We start from the raw sequence: 17233 nt of genomic DNA on the forward strand, positions 1-17233 counted from the left end.
CATAATCCGGCCCTTCTGTCAAATTTTAGAATCCTTTGTGGCCCACAAGTGAAAAAGTTTGTCCACCTCTGTTTTAGACTAATAAGAAACAGGTGTGGGGTTCTCTACATCAGGGCACAGGGATACCCCAATATTTTTCCATCGTTGCTTCCAGCAACTGGAGCCCTGTCCTCTTGTTTGCTGTCCCTGGGCCCCGACTTGGCCCAGGGACCAGTCCCGGGAGGCCGGTCCTGGCCTCTTCCCCCTTTCGGTCTTGGTGGGGCTGATGGGCGGGCTGGTGGAGGTGCTGGGCTGGCATGGTCGCTTCTGGGGCTCAGGACCACCCGGGAGTGGCATTCCTTTCATTTGGGCGCTGGTGTACGTTTTCGTGTGATTGGGGCTTGGGTCTGGGCCTGGGACTCCTGGGGGGAGGGGGAGGTTCCTGCATGGCTGAGGCCATCCCCTGCACGCTCTCTGTTCCCAGGGTACGCTTGTGGGTGGTTGCTCCTGGGCATCTGTCTGTCGGGGGGGGGGGGTGTCCTGGGTGCCTGCCGGGCCAGACAGCTGCTCTGTCTGCTGTGGCTCTGGGGGGCTCTGATCATTGATACCTACTCTCACACCGAAGCATTCAATGTGATCAAGTAGATATCAGGAAACACAGTGATTCAGTTTACATGCTCATTTCTTCTGGTTAAACATGGGCATAGGGGATGTTTTATTTGTTTATTTGTTGGAGGTGGGTGTCAATGTTTGTGTGCACGAGGAGTGACGTGTGGCAGAAAGTCTTCCATAGGAACAAGATATGCTTCAGACCTGTAAACAGTTGTGTGGATGCCGTGTGATGGTACGTGTATGTGTGTGTATGAGCACCCATCCCATGACCTTGTATTATCATAACCCCCCACCCCTGTCCTGTCCGAGGGGCTAAAACTCAATAAAGTTACAAAAGGAGTTTATATGAACACATTTGAAGAGTAACAAATAATGCTGATTGTAAAAGCAAAACCTGTCCATCACAACTTCAAGGCACTTAGCTGCAATATGTGTGTTCATTTGCTGGACAGGTCAAACAAGAAGAAAAAGAATGGTTATTCTGACTAATATAGAGACAGAGTAGCTGCAAATTTCTCATTAGAAAACTATGGGGTCCTTCCTATTTGGAGCGCAAGGGGGGACAGACCAGTCCTGTTCCAAGGCATTCTAGCCGAATGTTTTACCAGTATGACAAATTCTCATACTGGAACCGGACTGACATTTTCACTTTTCTTTTATTTTGAAAAGTCTACGACGGAAGTAGTCCGTTGACTCCAGCTGTACCCGGAAGTTTGGCTACGTGCCTTCACTGAAGGATGGACTGGAATGAAGACGAAAACGTAACTGTTTATTTAATTGTTTTTTTTTTCGCGTGGAAAGAAACCCGGTTATTTGGAGTGATTCCGAATAAAAATGATCGTTTCGTTGCTGTGAACAGTGTTCGCATTAACAGCCTGGTGGTTTAGTAAGCTCGTGTGGTTAAGCGGAAAAACCTGTAGACGGCTGGTTAGGGTCTACTGGTCGCTACTGTCAGTCTTGCTGGAAAGAAAAATTTAAATTTCTGACATGAAATGGAAGTAACTCGTGAGCCGCGGCGCCTCACCTCCGCCACGTCGTAGAAAAATGGTTCGGCTCGTCGTCAGGTTTGGTTTTGATGCTTTGACAGCTGGGGCTGTTCAGCCGTTTCCGCCCGCGCTTCCGCCGCCTGTGATGGTGTCATTGCAGTCCTCTCCTGAGGAGGTTTACCTGCTTATTTTACCGTCATTGTTTGGCGTTTGCAGAACGCTGGCTAGCTCGTAGGCTGTTCGGATCCATCTTTATTATCATGTGGACAGAAACAGAACTCCAGCGAGTTAAGACGTCTTCCTGTGAGACCAACTCCAATGAGAATGGTGGTTTCTAACACGTTCTTGAGGCATTTTTCTGATGATGGAGAACATGTTAAGTTGGGGGTATGACTGAGGGGCTGTAATTAGTTAGTTGGTGTAAACAGAGAGCTCTTAGCAATGGGGAAGGGGGCGGGGTTTCTTTGCTCCAACAGTCCCACCAACAGCTCAGAGGTAAATTTCCAATTAACTACTTACCTCAGGGAAAAGTAGAAAATGACAGGTTTTTGGATAAAATGGCATAAACATGGTAGAGCACCGGTAATGTATTTAAAGGCTAAAAAATGTTTAGATTGGGACCTCAAACTTTCTTGCTACCGTTATCAATCAAGCAGGGTGTTGGTCCCGGAGCAGAGCTGGGCAGCCCAGACAAACCTGTTCTTTTATCTAAGATAGTGGCCTTTACTCCACTTTCCAGCCCAAAACCAGAGGCCCATCGCCATAAAAACCCAAGTACTTCTGCAGGAACTATTTCAGTTCAGAAAAAAGCAACTTCTCCTGACTCGGAGTCTCCTCAGTGAATCAGCAGTTTGCAATAACTGCATGCATTTGTTTCTGTCACAGGGGCACAGCCACATGCATGACAGCTGTCACCACGGCCACGATGGCCACACTCACAGCCACGGGCCGAGAGCAGCAGCGTTTGCCGGGATGGGTAACCTGTACACGCCAGCCTATGGGCACCCGGACAAAAGCATGGATCAGATGATGGATGTTGTTCAGCAGCCGAAAAAACGGTCACACATGGACGACAGCAGCAGCTGGGACATCGTGAAAGCAACACAGTGAGTGTTCAGACTGCAGCTCTAGCTAAGATGGCTAAGATCACACTCCTGCTTTATTCAGGATCAACGTAAAGTGAAGGAAAACCAGACTGTACATTTGAAAAATGCTCATTTTATATTTGAAAGTAAAAAATTGAAAATGTTAAAACAAAACAGAAAAAAAGGATATTTGAAAACAGTTTTAAACTCAAAAGTAGTCCTGTAAATTTTACATAAATATTGAAAATTACAAAAAAAATTTGAATAGGAAGTGTCTGTGAAAAACCAGCATATGTTGATTTTCACCAGATTGGCAAATATAGACCACAATACATTGCGTTTGAACAATTTTGCCAAAAAAAGTTATTAAAATGTATTTTTTAAAATAAACTCGTAATTTTCATATTTTTTTTAAATAAAATTTTCAAGTTTACAGCATGCTCTTTTGAGTTTAATGTGTTTTCAATTGTTTTCTTGAATTCATCTTAAGCTGGCCCTGATTTGACCCCTCACATTTATTTCCTCTGTGGTGATCTGGCTGCCCAGTAGACCTTTTCTTAGCTCCACTTAAATAATAGACATTATTGTAAAACTTTTTTGGGAATTCTGGGTTTTTTTTCCAGAAAGGATAGACTCATCAGAAATGTTCTAACTCAATAAAAGTGCCTTTGTTTTTTAGATTGAACTTGGGGGTCTGCCTCAGAAGACTGTTGAGTGGGGACACAGTCTCACATTTGTGAATAGTCTTGAACAAATTTCCTTTTGTTAGTGTAGTGTTTTTATTAGTGTATTCTGCTCGTTGTAAATGCTTGTTTTGTCCCTTTACTTACATTTATTCTAAGGTTTATATGTGAAACAGCGGAAAAGTAGTTGACACCATTTTTATTTTTCATATCACTCCCACAATAAAGCTCACAAAGTACCAGCTAATTTTCTTTTCTATCATAATGTTTGTTCTTATAAGGGCTTGATCTTTCCAGGTTTGGGATTCTTGAGCGCTGTAAGGAACTGGTGGAAGCAGGATATGACATCAGGCAGCCGGACAAGGAAAACGTCACCCTTCTGCACTGGGCAGCTATCAACAACCGCACCGAGTTGGTCAAGTAAGAGCTGCTGCTACTCTTTTTTTCTCTCTCTGTAAGCGCTCATTCCATTGTCTTTGCTATTTTATTGTTGGGATTTAAGGCTTTTATGCCAAATACATGCTTGTTTTTAAGCATCAGAACGTGCACAGGACTATTCTCCATCCTTTCTCAGGATTTTATGACTGTTTACTGAACACAATTCTTTATCCAGTGTGTTTTGGAAATCCATAAATGTCTAGAAATGTTGGATATGAATTGGGGATAAAAATCTTGTATCAAGGGCTGTCGATCATTAATTAGGTGGTGATCCGATTCGATTCACAAATTAGGATCAGCAATTCACAGAATAAACCACAATTCTTATTATTTACGGTATCTTCCACACTATAGATGAATAGTATTTTCAAAATTATGTCATATATGAAGCACACTGAACTATAAGGTGCATTAAAGGGCCTATATCTTAATTTTCTTTTATAGTAAACAGTATCCATGTATATGATAATATATTACCTTTGGCACAAAGGAACAAGTTTTTAATGAAAATTAGGTATTTTCCTGAGTTCTTTTCCTATCAGGAAGTAAAACGACTCGATCACTGAGGCTCCGCCTTTCGCTCATTGTGGGTGCCGGCCATTTCATGAAGAGTCGGCCTCGACAGCGTGTCTGCGTTTCTCCCACAAAAACAAACATCCAAACTTTTGCAAAGATGGACGTACATATTGTGCATTTCAAAGGAAAGCCTTTAGCCGATCACCGCTAGCTCCGTGGAGAAAGTAAGTGTCTGTGTTCACCTGGGGGCGGAGCTGCCAGCGCAGAGTTTTCCTGGAAGGGGCGGTTCCTCACTTATGACATCACAATGTGAGAACTCAGACGTTTTTGTGCAGTAGGAGCGGCTGTTGCTCAGAGAGCAGGTTTTTAGAGAATAACTCAGAAATACATGAATGGATCAAAATACCGCTTTGGGGTTGTTTATAGTGAGGAATGAAGATTATAAAACACTTAAAAAGCTCAAAAAAGTAGATGCATGATATAAGCCCTCTAAATGAGACAAAAGAGTCAGAGGTAAGTCTGTCAATCCGTCAGACTTTATCAACTGCGATCACATTAATTCTAGAACTCGTTTGTTACACTTTAGCCACATTAGCTTATTATATACATATAGTGTATTTAAATTGTTGACTACATTAAAGACAAAATAGTTTTTTCAGAACTTATTTCAATAAACTTCAGTCTATTTTTTCATCTACAATAAACACTTGATACTTTTACTTTGATAGTGAGACCCTTCACTGACACTTTACTTTGAAGGTTTGATTACTTCTGGTTACAATAGCACATTCGGTTTGTTTCATTTATAGACTTAGAATTCAACATTTTTCTGCTGTGCATTTTTTTTCCAGACAGAAATCAGAGAATTGCATCATAAATTCAACTGCTAACATTGTCTATTTAGAAAAAAGAAAAGTTCACAACCGTCTCCAGCATAATGCCTTTATTCAGAGTGTTGTGCACACTGACCTCTCTGTTTCTCCTAGATACTATATTTCCAAAGGGGCCATCATTGATCAGCTCGGTGGAGATCTCAACTCGACTCCCCTTCACTGGGCCATAAGGTGCGGCTCCCAGCATTTCAGATGGCCAGTCAGGGTTTTGTTGACTTAAACGAGCTGGCTCCTTTTATGACCCCTCCCCTCCCAGGCAGGGCCACCTCCCCATGGTGATCCAGCTGATGAGATATGGAGCAGATCCTTCAATCTCAGATGGAGAAGGTTACCGTGGTCTCCACCTGGCCATCCTCTTCCAGCACATGGCTGTAGCTGCTTACCTTATGGCTAAGGGACAGGTCAGCTTCCTGGTGGTTCTACAGAGATGTTGGAATGAACTGATTCTAATTCTATTGTGTTCTGTGGTGCTGATTCTGGATCAGGAGGTGGATGGGCCTGACTGTAATGGACAGACTCCGCTGATGTTGGCAGCCCAGAAGATTATTGGGTCAGTGCCTCACAGAGAGGCTTCTAACATTAAGAAGTGTTGGATTTAATCAGAACATTTCCTGTGTTGAGTTTCAGTTTTGCTAAAAAATAATGAACAAAAATGTTTAGGTGAAACTTTAAAATGTATTGAAAGAAGACTGTTTTTGTCCTCCCTAGGCCAGAACCCACAAACTTTCTCATCAAGAACAACGCCTCAGTGAGTGCTGTGGACAAGGTGAACAGGAACACGCCCCTGCATTGCGCAGTTCTGGCGGGAAATGTGGATGCTGCCCACGTGCTGCTGGAGGCTGGAGCAAGTGTGGAGGCAGAAAACATAAAAGTACGACGCCAACGACACATCTGTAAAGCTGGAACATTAGAGTGATGGGGGACTGCAGCTCTGTAGACAGAACTGAGAGTGTAGTTGTCATTTCTGCTGGATGTAAAACTGCAGCTTCTGGTCAGGTTGTGCTCGGGCGCTCAGTGTGCGTCCGTGTTTGATACCGTTGGGTTATTTGGATTCTTTTACATCTCAGTGCTTTTTCTCCTTCTGTGAACTGCATCAGAAGTAACGTCTGTTGTCTGTTGTTTAGGGTCACACGCCCATTGACCTGGCCCACCAAGTGCACAGCCCGCTGCTGATCCACATACTCAACCATGTCAAACAGGAGAGGATCCGCTCCAATTCCCGCTGTGCGCGGATCGTCAACAGATATAGGGTATGTCCGCCTTTGGGAGCTCAGAGCCCCACAAACCAAATTCTGAGCACATTTTTCAGCGGTTGTTTTCGTCCTCAGGCTTTTCTTCACCTCTTGTACTGCATCGCTGTGTTTGGAAGCGTTGGCGCCATCTTTGATTTGAACTCAGAGTCATGGTTACTCAAAGCAATCCTGTTGGCCTGTGTCATCGGCGTAAGCCAGCTGATCTCAAGGTGTGAAAACCGACTCCCTGCTTTCTCTGTATAGACTATTAACAGCTTATCTTCAAAGCACCTGGTTATCCATAACAAACTGTGTTTGTGCCAAACAGGACTTTCCAGAGTTCCAACTTTCAGTCTCTGCTACCAGCTTCAGCTCTGATGGCTTCAGTTTTCTGGATGCTCGTCACCTGGTGCCTCTGGTTTCTGCCAGATATCCTTTCGAGTTTGTAGGTGATGCTTTAATCCAAGATGTTGAATTTCAGTCCATGAGGGCTGCTGTCCTGCTGGTTCTTCAGGATCCCCATCTTATCTGTTGTGACATCACAACGGCTCATTATTCAAGCCAAGCGTCTAAAAGGAGAAATACTCAGACATGCAAAAATGAAAATTTTTATTACATTTGTTCCCTTTCATAAGCAAAATGCCACACATATACACACACACAACCTCAAAAGAACATGATTTACATTGGAGGGAGACTTTAACTTTTCAAAAGTGTCTGCTGGTAAGGTTAGTGATGAGTTCCAGTTCTTGGAGCATTTCAGAAGAAACTTTTTTAATCACCTGTCACAAAAGTCATCAAATCAGACATTACACTCTTCATAAATATGATGAACATAATCTATAGTGGATTATGCATTTATTGTGAATTATAACTTTTTGCTTCAGAATTATAAAACAATAAAAATGTTTATTCCCATCATGAATGTCAAAAACGACATCAGCTACATTCAATATAGGAAATATTTTAAATGAAATATTTTTTTTCTTAAATACTGCAGAAACATATTTTTTTAAGCCATTTTAGCTTGTTAGAAATATTTCATGCAAAACATTTCTTTTGACTATGAACTACAAAAACAACATGTTATGTGAAGCATTGTTAGCTAGTTTCAATGTAAAACATGGTATCTAAAATATTTATTTCTACAATGAACTACAGGAACTATGTTTTTATAAAATAATTTTAGTTGGTTTCAATAGAAGTAATATTTGTTAAAAATGTGAATTTATTTCTTCTCTGAACTGCAAGAACTACAAGTTTTTAAACCATATTTAGCTAGTCTCAGTCAAGTGGTTATACAGGTTTGAGTGAGTGCCATGCAAATTACCTATGCAAAGTTGGACGCCATATTGGAAGGGGAAGATGGCTTCTCACTGCTGTACTCCACAAAACAAAGATGAGACCTTTCACCAGTCAGTGATTACTGTCGGCTAATAAAGGAGAACTTGTAGAAAACATTTTAGGAAGATCTGAGTTGGTTTCCTCTCAGAATAGTGAACGTTTAGGCTGACCTTGCAGTGATGATGGTGATGTCTACACATTAACCAAGCTTATTCAATGGTAGTATTAGACCTGGAACTATTTCCATTTTCTGGCGGGACCACCAATCTTTTTTTGTTTTTTGGAGGATGACCTCAGTATTTGTATGTGTGTTCGCCCTCAGATCAGACCAGATGACCCGCTGAATTTATAGATATTACCCTGACGGGTGCGTTTCCACTGCGGCAGTGCGTCTAGATTGGCTCAGCAAGCCCTGGCCGGCGCTTGCTCTAGGCAAGGCAAGTTTATTTGTATAGCACAATTCGTACACAAAGTAATTCAAGGTGCTTCACAAAACAGAAAAATGCATTAAAATCACAATACATCATAGAAATAATCAACATAAAATTTACTTTAAAAGAAAAGGAAGAAAAAAAAAGATTTAAAAAGAAAGGAAGGAAAGAAAGGTGCAGATAGGACCTTTCAGTCATATACACGGCTAAACAGAAATGTTTTAAGTCTAGATTTGAACATGAACACAGAAGAGGCCTGTCTTACGCCTTCAGGGAGGCTGTTCCAGATTTTAGCTGCAGAATATTGAAACGCTGATTCCCCTTGTTTAGTTCTGACTCTGGGCATCAACAGGAGGCCGGCCCCTGAGGTCCTCAGAGTACGAGATGGTTCATATGGCACTAACATGTCAGAGATGTACTTTGGTGCTCGGCCATGGAGAGACTTGTACACAAGCAGAGCTGCTTTGAAGTCTATTCTTTGAGGTACAGGGAGCCAGTGCAAAGACCTGAGCACAGGACTAATGTGATCATACTTCCTGGTTTTGGTCAGGACTCTAGCAGCAGCATTCTGGATGTACTGAAGCTGTTTTACAGCTCGTTTGGAGAGGCCGGTGAGCAGGCCGTTACGGTAGTCTAACCTACTGGAGACAAATGCATGGATAAGTATCTCCAGGTCTCGCTTTGAGATTATGTTTTTGATTTTGGCAATGTTTTTCAGGTGGTAAAATGCCGCTGATGTTACTGACTTGATATGGCTGTTAAAGTTTAGGTCAGAGTCCATGATTACCCCTAGATTTCTGACTTGATTTGAGGGTTTGAGAGACAGAGAATGAAGGTAGCTGCTGACAATTTCTCTTTGTTTCTGTGGGCCAAAAACAATAACTTCGGTCTTGTCTGAGTTTAGCTGGAGAAAGTTGTTCTGCATCCACGCGCTGATCTGTTGGAGGCAGTGGTTGAGAGAATCCACCGGCCCATATTCACCTGTTGTCAGTGACACATAGATCTGAGTATCATCTGCATAGTTGTGATAAGATATGTTATTACTGCGTATTAACTGCCCTAGTGGCAGCATGTAGAGGTTGAACAGAAGGGGTCCCAGGATCGATCCCTGGGGCACACCACAATTCAAGCCCATGTAGTCTGAGACACAACTCCCAATTTCAACAAAATACTTCCTGTCTTCCAGATAAGACTTGAGCCAACTTAGGGCAGATCCAGAGATGCCAACCCAGTCTTGGAGTCTGTGCAAAAGGATCCCATGATCAACAGTATCAAAGGCAGCGCTCAGGTCTAGCAGGATTAAGACAGAGACTTTTCCATCATCAGTGTTCAGGCGGATGTCATTGGTTACCTTGATAAGAGCAGTTTCTGTGCTATGATGGGGTCTAAAACCTGACTGGAAAACATCAAACGAATTGTTTAATAAGAGAAAGTCAGTGAGCTGTTGGTAGACAACTTTTTCAAGGACTTTTCCTAAAAATGGCAGATTAGAGATAGGTCTGTAATTATTCAGTACAGTGGGATCAAGACCGTTTTTCTTCAGGAGAGGTTTAATGACTGAGGTTTTTAAGGCCTCTGGAAATATTCCAGATTGAAGAGACATGTTAACTATTTGAGTAATTGATGGCAACACACTGTTCAGGACAGACTTTAGAAATCTAGTGGGTAACACATCAAGGCAGCATGTAGACGAGCTCAGACGGGTGATGGTCTCTTGGACAGTTTGGTCAGTGACAGGTACAAAGTGAGTCAGCTTAGAGTGAGTAGGTGGCCGTTCGATAGTTATATGTGTTGTGGAGTTGATGGCTTTTTTAATGCCCTGAACCTTGTCATTGAAAAATACAGCAAACTCATTACATTTAGGTGTACAAACCAATTCTATTGGTAGCTGGGTTGGAGGGTTAGTTAATCTGTTAACTGTTGTGAACAGGATACGAGAGTTGCTGCTGCAACTTCCAATTATTTCAGAGAAGTACCTTTCCCTTGTTCTGCATAATATCTGGTTATAAGCGTACAACTCCGCCTTATATATTCCATAATGAACCTGGAGTTTTGACTTGCGCCACTTTCTACAGCGCCCCCACCTGATAACGTGGAGTGACGTGTTCACTGCGATCTCTCTCCCGTCACCGGGATGGATGGGGCCCGGCGCGACTGTCGCTCTGCCCTAGGAGGGGCTGGCCCACATACAACAGGCCTAGTTTGTGTAAATCGTAGTCTGTGTGTAGATTTGAATATAATCACGGGATTTTATTGTGTTTCCTATATAATGACATGTTCATTTATAGAAAAGTTTGAAATGTCAATCATCTGTTGAATTTTATGATTATTTTACTGTATCAGCTAAGATGTGTCTCTGTTTACTGCCTTTTTTAATATAGCATCAATCTTTGCATACGTTGGATAATGCTAACAGGCTGGCATAGTCTATGTAATTCATTGGCCTCAGTGAAAAAGGAATTAAAAATTAAAAAAAAAATTCTACCATGAGCTACAAAGACAGGTTTTAGCTAATTTTTAGCTTGGAAATATTCAAAATAAATGAAAATAATAATAATAATCAATTTTATTTATTTGGCGCTTTTCTCGGAACTCAAGGTCAACGTATGTAATAGTCACAGTAAAACAATAGCACAGCAGTAAAGTGTACAGTAAAATATGCACTTGTAAAAAAATAGGCCAAATTATTTCTATTTAGAAACTTTTTTACAACATTCAAATATGATAAATATTTTATATTAAAGTCCTTAAGTTCCTACCATGAAGTGCAGAAACTTGTATTTGTTTTTCCAGGGTTTTTAGCTAGTTTCAATGGATCCGTTCCTCTCTCCTTAACCTCACCCTGTCACATGGGCTGAGCAGCACAGTTCAGATTCTGTTCACTCTGAGTGCCACTGCACTGCTTTACTACTACATCCGGACCTGCAGGACAGACCCTGGTTTCATCAGAACAACAGAAGAGAAGAAGAAAATGGTGGGAAGCCAGTAAAGACCTGCAGGCCGGCGTAACCTCCGACCTCTTAACTGTGACGGCTGTGTGACCCAGTCGTGTTCTGTGTTCCAGAATGTGGTGGTGTTGGCCGAAGCTGGCTTTTTGGATCCAAGGGTATTCTGCACCTCTTGTATGGTGAGACTGACGGTGCAAAACTCATTTTTAATGAAAAAGAAAGCAGCCACTGGTTGTTGACGTGGTTGTGGTGTTTGCAGGTGAGAAAGCCACTGAGGGCTAACCACTGCTTCAGCTGTGACGCCTGTGTGGCAAAGCAGGACCACCACTCTGCCTGGCTTAACACCTGCATCGGTATGACACACAAGCACTTTCTATTTTTACAAGACCTGATCAAATGCAGCAAGTCCATTTTTACCCTTTAACTCTGAAGAGCTAAATGATTAATGTTATCACAAGGGTTTGTAGTTATGACGGGAAGCGTTTTGTGTTCTTGAAGGTGCAAGGAACCACCATTTCTTCATCCTGTTTCTGCTCTCGCTGGTGTTGACGGGGTGTTGGATGCTGTTCGGCTGCGTCTCCTGTGAGTGGCTGCACAGCAGCGTAACCCAATCAGAGGCTTTTATTTGTGTTTTTTTCTTGTTTTGTTTTTCTAACGTGCTCCATGTCTTTAGACTGGTCCACTCATTGTTCACTGCACTATGAGGATCAGGGCCTGTGGAGCGCGGCCTCAGCTCTGTTCGGCTGCTCTCCTTGGGTCCTCGCCATCTTCCTGCTCTCTCTTTATCACACCTGCTGGTCTACCTTGGTCTTGATGATCCAACTCTATCAGGTAATTCCCAAATATCATGTGATTGGGAAATAGCAGAAAAGTAGAGTCAGTGTTGCTTTATTGGATGGTTGGATCCAAACATGTCAAATGAGTCATTTGGTTCTTTTTTCTGCAACATTTGATGCTCTGTGATTGTTTGTTTTGGGTTTTTTGTGCAGATCGCCTTCCTGGGGATAACTTCAGCAGAAATTCCAACTTTAAGGTTCCAACAAAGGAAATTCAGACCCTCTGCCTCTTTGAAACAAAATCCTTTCAAGTAAGTCAATTGTTGTGAATTTTCTGTTCCCACCTGTTCCATTGGTGTGGGAGGGTTTTCCAACCTCGCTGCTCCGCCCCTTTCATAGTTACTAGAAACTGTTTTTTTTCCAAGAAAGCTGAGTTTAACAGGATAAAAGACACCAAAACAGAAGATAGCTGGTTCAAAGCTGGTCCATCTAAAAGCAGGACTTCATCTCGTTTAAAGTTCCAATCCTCCCTGGATCTATTTTCAAAGTGGTCTTTTTATCACAATTATTCCGTTCTTAGTAAAACATTTTAAATGTTTTGAAGGTTCTAGTTTCTGCAGAGCAGGAGGAGTTCATTATACATTGACCTCTGAGTTATGGGTGGGACTGTTTCCCATCATCCCTTTGTTTACACTCTCTCCTGTTAGCTTACAGCCACTCACATCCCCAAGGTAACATTAGCAGAGCAAAAAAAGGCAAGCAACATTGGAGCTATCAAGATGTACAGTTTAGATTCAGATTAGTCCAGATTCCAGCTCAGACCAGGACACAAAGACCTTCATGGATCTGTTCGTCTGACAGTGGATAAATCAGAATGGAGCAGGGCAGGGAGATTGTGGCCTGCTGACTATAGTTTGTTCATAACAACTACTAGCTTTTTTCATCAGCTCCTGATTTACAACAATTTTTATAAAGAAATACTCAAACATAAATTTAATCTCAAATTTCTTTATTTGTTCTCCATCATGAGAAACATGCTACAAAAACATGTTAAAACCACCAAAAACACATTGGAATGGGTCTTTAATTCATGTAGTGTAATGTTAGTGTAACTGCAGTGAAAGCTTTCTGTCAGTTGTTTGAATCCTGGTTCAAAGACGTCCTGTGTTCTCCTCTCTTCGTCCTCTTACAGCATGGGTGTGGTGCAGAACCTGGTGTCGTTCTTTCAGCTGCGCTGTTGTGGATTCTGCAAGCCAGTTGTTACGGACTGGACGCAGCAGCAGCACCCGCCGCAGTGTGACCAGTTTTTGTTCGATCAAGGCAACATGGTCTGACCTCCTCCCCCCTATCCCTCAGGGTCAGACTCTGGTTCTGGACCAAAAGCACAGAATGTATTTATTCTTGTACGTGTTGGTTCCTCTCAAAGGGAGGCTGTGGTACTGTGGGAACACAAACCAACATGTGGACTCTGTCATTCAGCTGATCTCTGTACAGACTGCTGCTGCTGCCTTATACTTGACCGAAGTGAGGAAAGGGAACATCAGATCCATGGCAACGTGGATGAATAACCATTAAAGTCCTAAGCTGTAATTGAAAGGATGTGCTGTTTATATATTACAGAAAATCTAAAGCCTATTTTTATCATCCGTTCTGACATTTAAAAACAATCTTTGTATGTGTACGATGGTTTTATCACTTTTGTAAGAGTTGCATGTGTTTATTAACAACCACTATGATGGTTCAATAAAGCAACTTTGTGCCTGTTTTTGGATCAGCCTCTGCCTGGAGTAACTCATCAGCAAATCGTTGCCTTCTAGCTCCTCCCTTTAGGGGGCGACACAGTAACTCATCTACTTACAGCATGTCTGTCGTCCTCGTCAACACTGACCACCCTCAAGTCCTTAAATGTATTTATTTATTTGAACTTGTCCTGTCCCACACCTGAGCAAACAGATCCGAGCTGAAGGCCTCTTGTGTTGGACAGATGTTTAACAGGAGGTTATGAATCTTCACACGTGAAGTTCATATTTGTATACAGTGATCCCTCGCTATAATGCGGTTTGTTTTTCACGGTTTCGCTACTTCACGGATTTGCATCGTGCATTGTGTTCTGTATTCTGATTGGCTAAAAAGTCACTCAGCTTCTTCTCTACCTGTGCATCAATAATGTTGCAGTTTAATATGTACACATAAGTAAATCAGCTTGCCAAATTTACAACATGATGTACGTGCAAATCATCTTGCAATTTCGAGTTTCTCTAAAACCCATAGAAAAAAGAGCAACAACTGCCTATCACTATGTTCTTCCCCCGAACAAACACACCTGCACCGCTGGCTTTAAAAGAAGAAAACACTGCAGAGCGGAGTCAGGATGCAGCGGCTCAGTCTGAATAGCAGTGAAATACACCTGAGTCACTATTTGTCCAACTGTACTTTGTATTTTTGTTTCATAATCATTTTAAATTTTCTCCCGTTTAATCCAATACTCGGGTCGCGGTGGGCGGGGCTAATCTTCGCGATTTGAAGCCTTCTGTTCACATTGATGATTAAAATTATCATTTGACAGTACAGTACAGAAGTTATTTGTTGAAAAAAAGTTTCTAAAGTACTTTTATTTGTGAAACAAATGCTTGAGCCTGTAAAATGGTTTGTTCTTTCTTTTCAATGTATAATAGAGTATTTAATTGTATAATAATTGTAAAAAAAAAAATACAGGTTTCTACTTCACGGATTTTACCTATCACGGGTCCTTTTTGGAACGTAATCCCCGCGAAAAACAAGGGTTTACTGTAAACCCTTTTTGCATTTGAGGCTAAGCTTTCTTTATAATTATATTTATATACATTCCTTGTTGGACAGAAAGAAGATAAAGGGAGAAAGTTGGATGTTACAGATAGAGGGGGGGTCGTTAATACAGAGTCACAACATAAGAGTGTCATAAGTATATGGGGGGTGCCCCCACCCCCAGATGCAGGCCGGGACCACTCCTCTGGCTGTGGCTTTATTTGTTTTTTTTTTTTCTGTTTTGTGTATCTTGTTTGTATCAGAGTGGGACCTCTGTGTTTTTGTGGATCGTTGTGTGTGTGTGTGTGTCTGTTTGATTATTTTCAGGTGTGGGGCTGAGAAGGTGTGGCTTCCATTGGACCCAAGCTGATGGAGGCAGCCTTTGAAAGCACTAGGTAGACCTCCAACCTGCGAAAAGGTGACTTTCTGCAACCTGCCGCCACTGCAGCTTGGTGCTCTACGCCACCTGCTTTGTAGTTTGTGTTGGACGATTGCACAGTTTTAGTCTTTTGTTCGTAGTTACGGTATGTTTAAGTGAGGCTTTAGGGGTGAACTGCCTTTTACTTTCACATCTGTTCTCTCCTGTTTGTTAGTAGGGACTTTAGTGTTTTGTCATTGATTTCCCTTTTCTTTCATTCACAGGTTCAGATTTATTTTTCTTGAATGTATTAGTAGACATGCTTTGTGAGTGTATGACACTTTTTTCCCAACACTGCTATGCTTTTAACAAATTTAGCTCTGACTTTCTTCATTTGTGGCTTCCAGCTTATGGTCCATAATTACTCCAAGGAACTTAGTTTCAGTCACTCTTTAACCACATGAATATTGATGGCAACTTTTACTTCCAGATTTGCAGGAACGTGGCAACTTTCAAAAATCATGAATTAGTTTTAACACTGAGTGAGAGTTTATTTATGTCAAACAATTGTTTTAGTTTCCCTAATTAAAACTATTTACTAGTTTTACAACTTTCCTGAGATTCTCCCCTGTACATACTATAATTGTGTCGTCGGCATATAAAAAGTAATTAAGTGTATTTGACACCATGTGTATGTCATTTAGATATAGGATGAACAGTTTTAGACCTAATATTGACCCTTGTGGTACTCCAGTTGTCCAGTTGTTTTCCAGTTGTACAAACTGTTGCCTGTTTTTAATCCTACTGTTGAACTAAATTAGTACCAGTTCTTGTTTTCCATATCTTTGCAATTTGTTTTAATAAAATGTTATGATCAATAGTGTCATATTACTGGGAATTTCTGATTTGAAGACCAGAAATAAAATAAAAAAAACTCTGGGGAAAAAAGTATTTTGTTAACATTGAGGAAGCCAGAAAAGCGCTATACAAGTTCACAGCATTTACCATTATTCATTCTGAAATGCTCAATGTATACTTTTAAATTTAAGTGTTATGGGGAAAAAAATAACACAGTTTTCTTATTTTAATCACAGAAGAGTAGCCCTTAAGTGGCCCTTAAGTCTCTGAAGGTCGAGTACCCACAGGTTCACAACGGCTTAGGAAGTGCTTGTAATTTAGCCAATTACAATCAAGAAATCATAGCTCTTAGAATTTACGTATCATTGAGTTTAGGACAGGAGCCTGCAGACAGGTAGAAATTTGAATGTGGGGCCACATTTGGCCAGACTTCAAGACGTGCCTTCTCTAGACGTATTTACTGGTAGCTCCAACCTCAGCATCCTTTTATCAACATAATCACTGTTCCTCCTCTGCATTTATCTCCAGAACATCTGCCGTGATCTGTTCCTTTTGATGGATTCATTCCTGATCCATCCAACATCTTCACCTCTGCTACATCCAGCATCTATCTCCTGTCTCTGCATTAGAGTCTCTAAACTAGGGCTGCTCATTCCTGGTCCTCGAGGTCTACCACCCTGACTGTTCTCCAGATCTCCAAGCCCTGCTAGCTGCTGATTAGCTCAATCAGATATCTCCAGATTCTGATTGAATGAACACACCTGGTCCAGGTAATCAGCAGCCCTGCTCTAGACCAACAACATGGTCGCTATCACCACAATCTTCTACACCTCTCCTTTTGTCCTTGGTGACACTCTTTTTGAGAAACCTTCCTCCACCTGTTTCATCCTCTTTATCTCTTCCCTACACCCTGTTGCTCTGGATTGTAGACCCTAAGTCCTTAAAGTCCTCCACCTTCTTCTCATCTGTTCCCTGTAACCTTCCTGTTCCGCTTGAGTTCCTCTCATTTACTTACAGACTGTTCTGCTGCCGCTGACCTTCATTCTTTTCTTTTCCAGAGCAAACCTCCACCTCTCTAGATGTTCCTCCACCCGTTTCCTTCTCTCACTACAGATCACAATGTCATCTGCAAACATCATGATCTGCATTAATTGTGGTTCTAATTGAAACCCCTCTGTCACACACTACACCTGTTCTACAGCTCTCATACATGTCCTGCACAAATACAGTTCCTTCTCTTCGAATGAAACATACATACGGATGCCCTCATCCTAGCTTCCACTACTCTTCCCCATAACTTCATGGTATTA

At 41.7% G+C, this 17233-nt stretch overlaps 1 protein-coding gene across 2 annotated transcripts; it reads left to right on the forward strand.

Annotated features, from left to right (window-relative positions):
- Nucleotides 1-1247: 1247 nt before the first annotated feature.
- On the forward strand, nt 1248-13694 carry zdhhc13 (zinc finger DHHC-type containing 13). 2 transcript variants are annotated; one of them, XM_004066838.4, is made up of 17 exons: nt 1248-1352; nt 2463-2683; nt 3643-3765; nt 5286-5363; nt 5449-5593; nt 5678-5742; nt 5901-6063; nt 6317-6442; nt 6521-6654; nt 6753-6853; nt 11049-11173; nt 11264-11326; nt 11407-11500; nt 11646-11729; nt 11821-11978; nt 12137-12234; nt 13116-13694. In XM_004066838.4, exons 1-17 carry the CDS (start codon nt 1329-1331, stop codon nt 13255-13257), a joined length of 1944 nt encoding a protein of 647 aa, XP_004066886.1. In that variant the 5' UTR covers nt 1248-1328; the 3' UTR covers nt 13258-13694. The 2 variants fall into 2 exon arrangements, with proteins under 2 accessions (XP_004066886.1, XP_023808039.1); XM_023952271.1 differs by lacking the exon at nt 1248-1352 and adding an exon at nt 2262-2374.
- Nucleotides 13695-17233: the final 3539 nt, after the last annotated feature.

This window comes from Oryzias latipes, chromosome 3, assembly GCF_002234675.1.
Source record: "Oryzias latipes chromosome 3, ASM223467v1".
In the NCBI taxonomy this organism is placed as follows: domain Eukaryota; kingdom Metazoa; phylum Chordata; class Actinopteri; order Beloniformes; family Adrianichthyidae; genus Oryzias; species Oryzias latipes.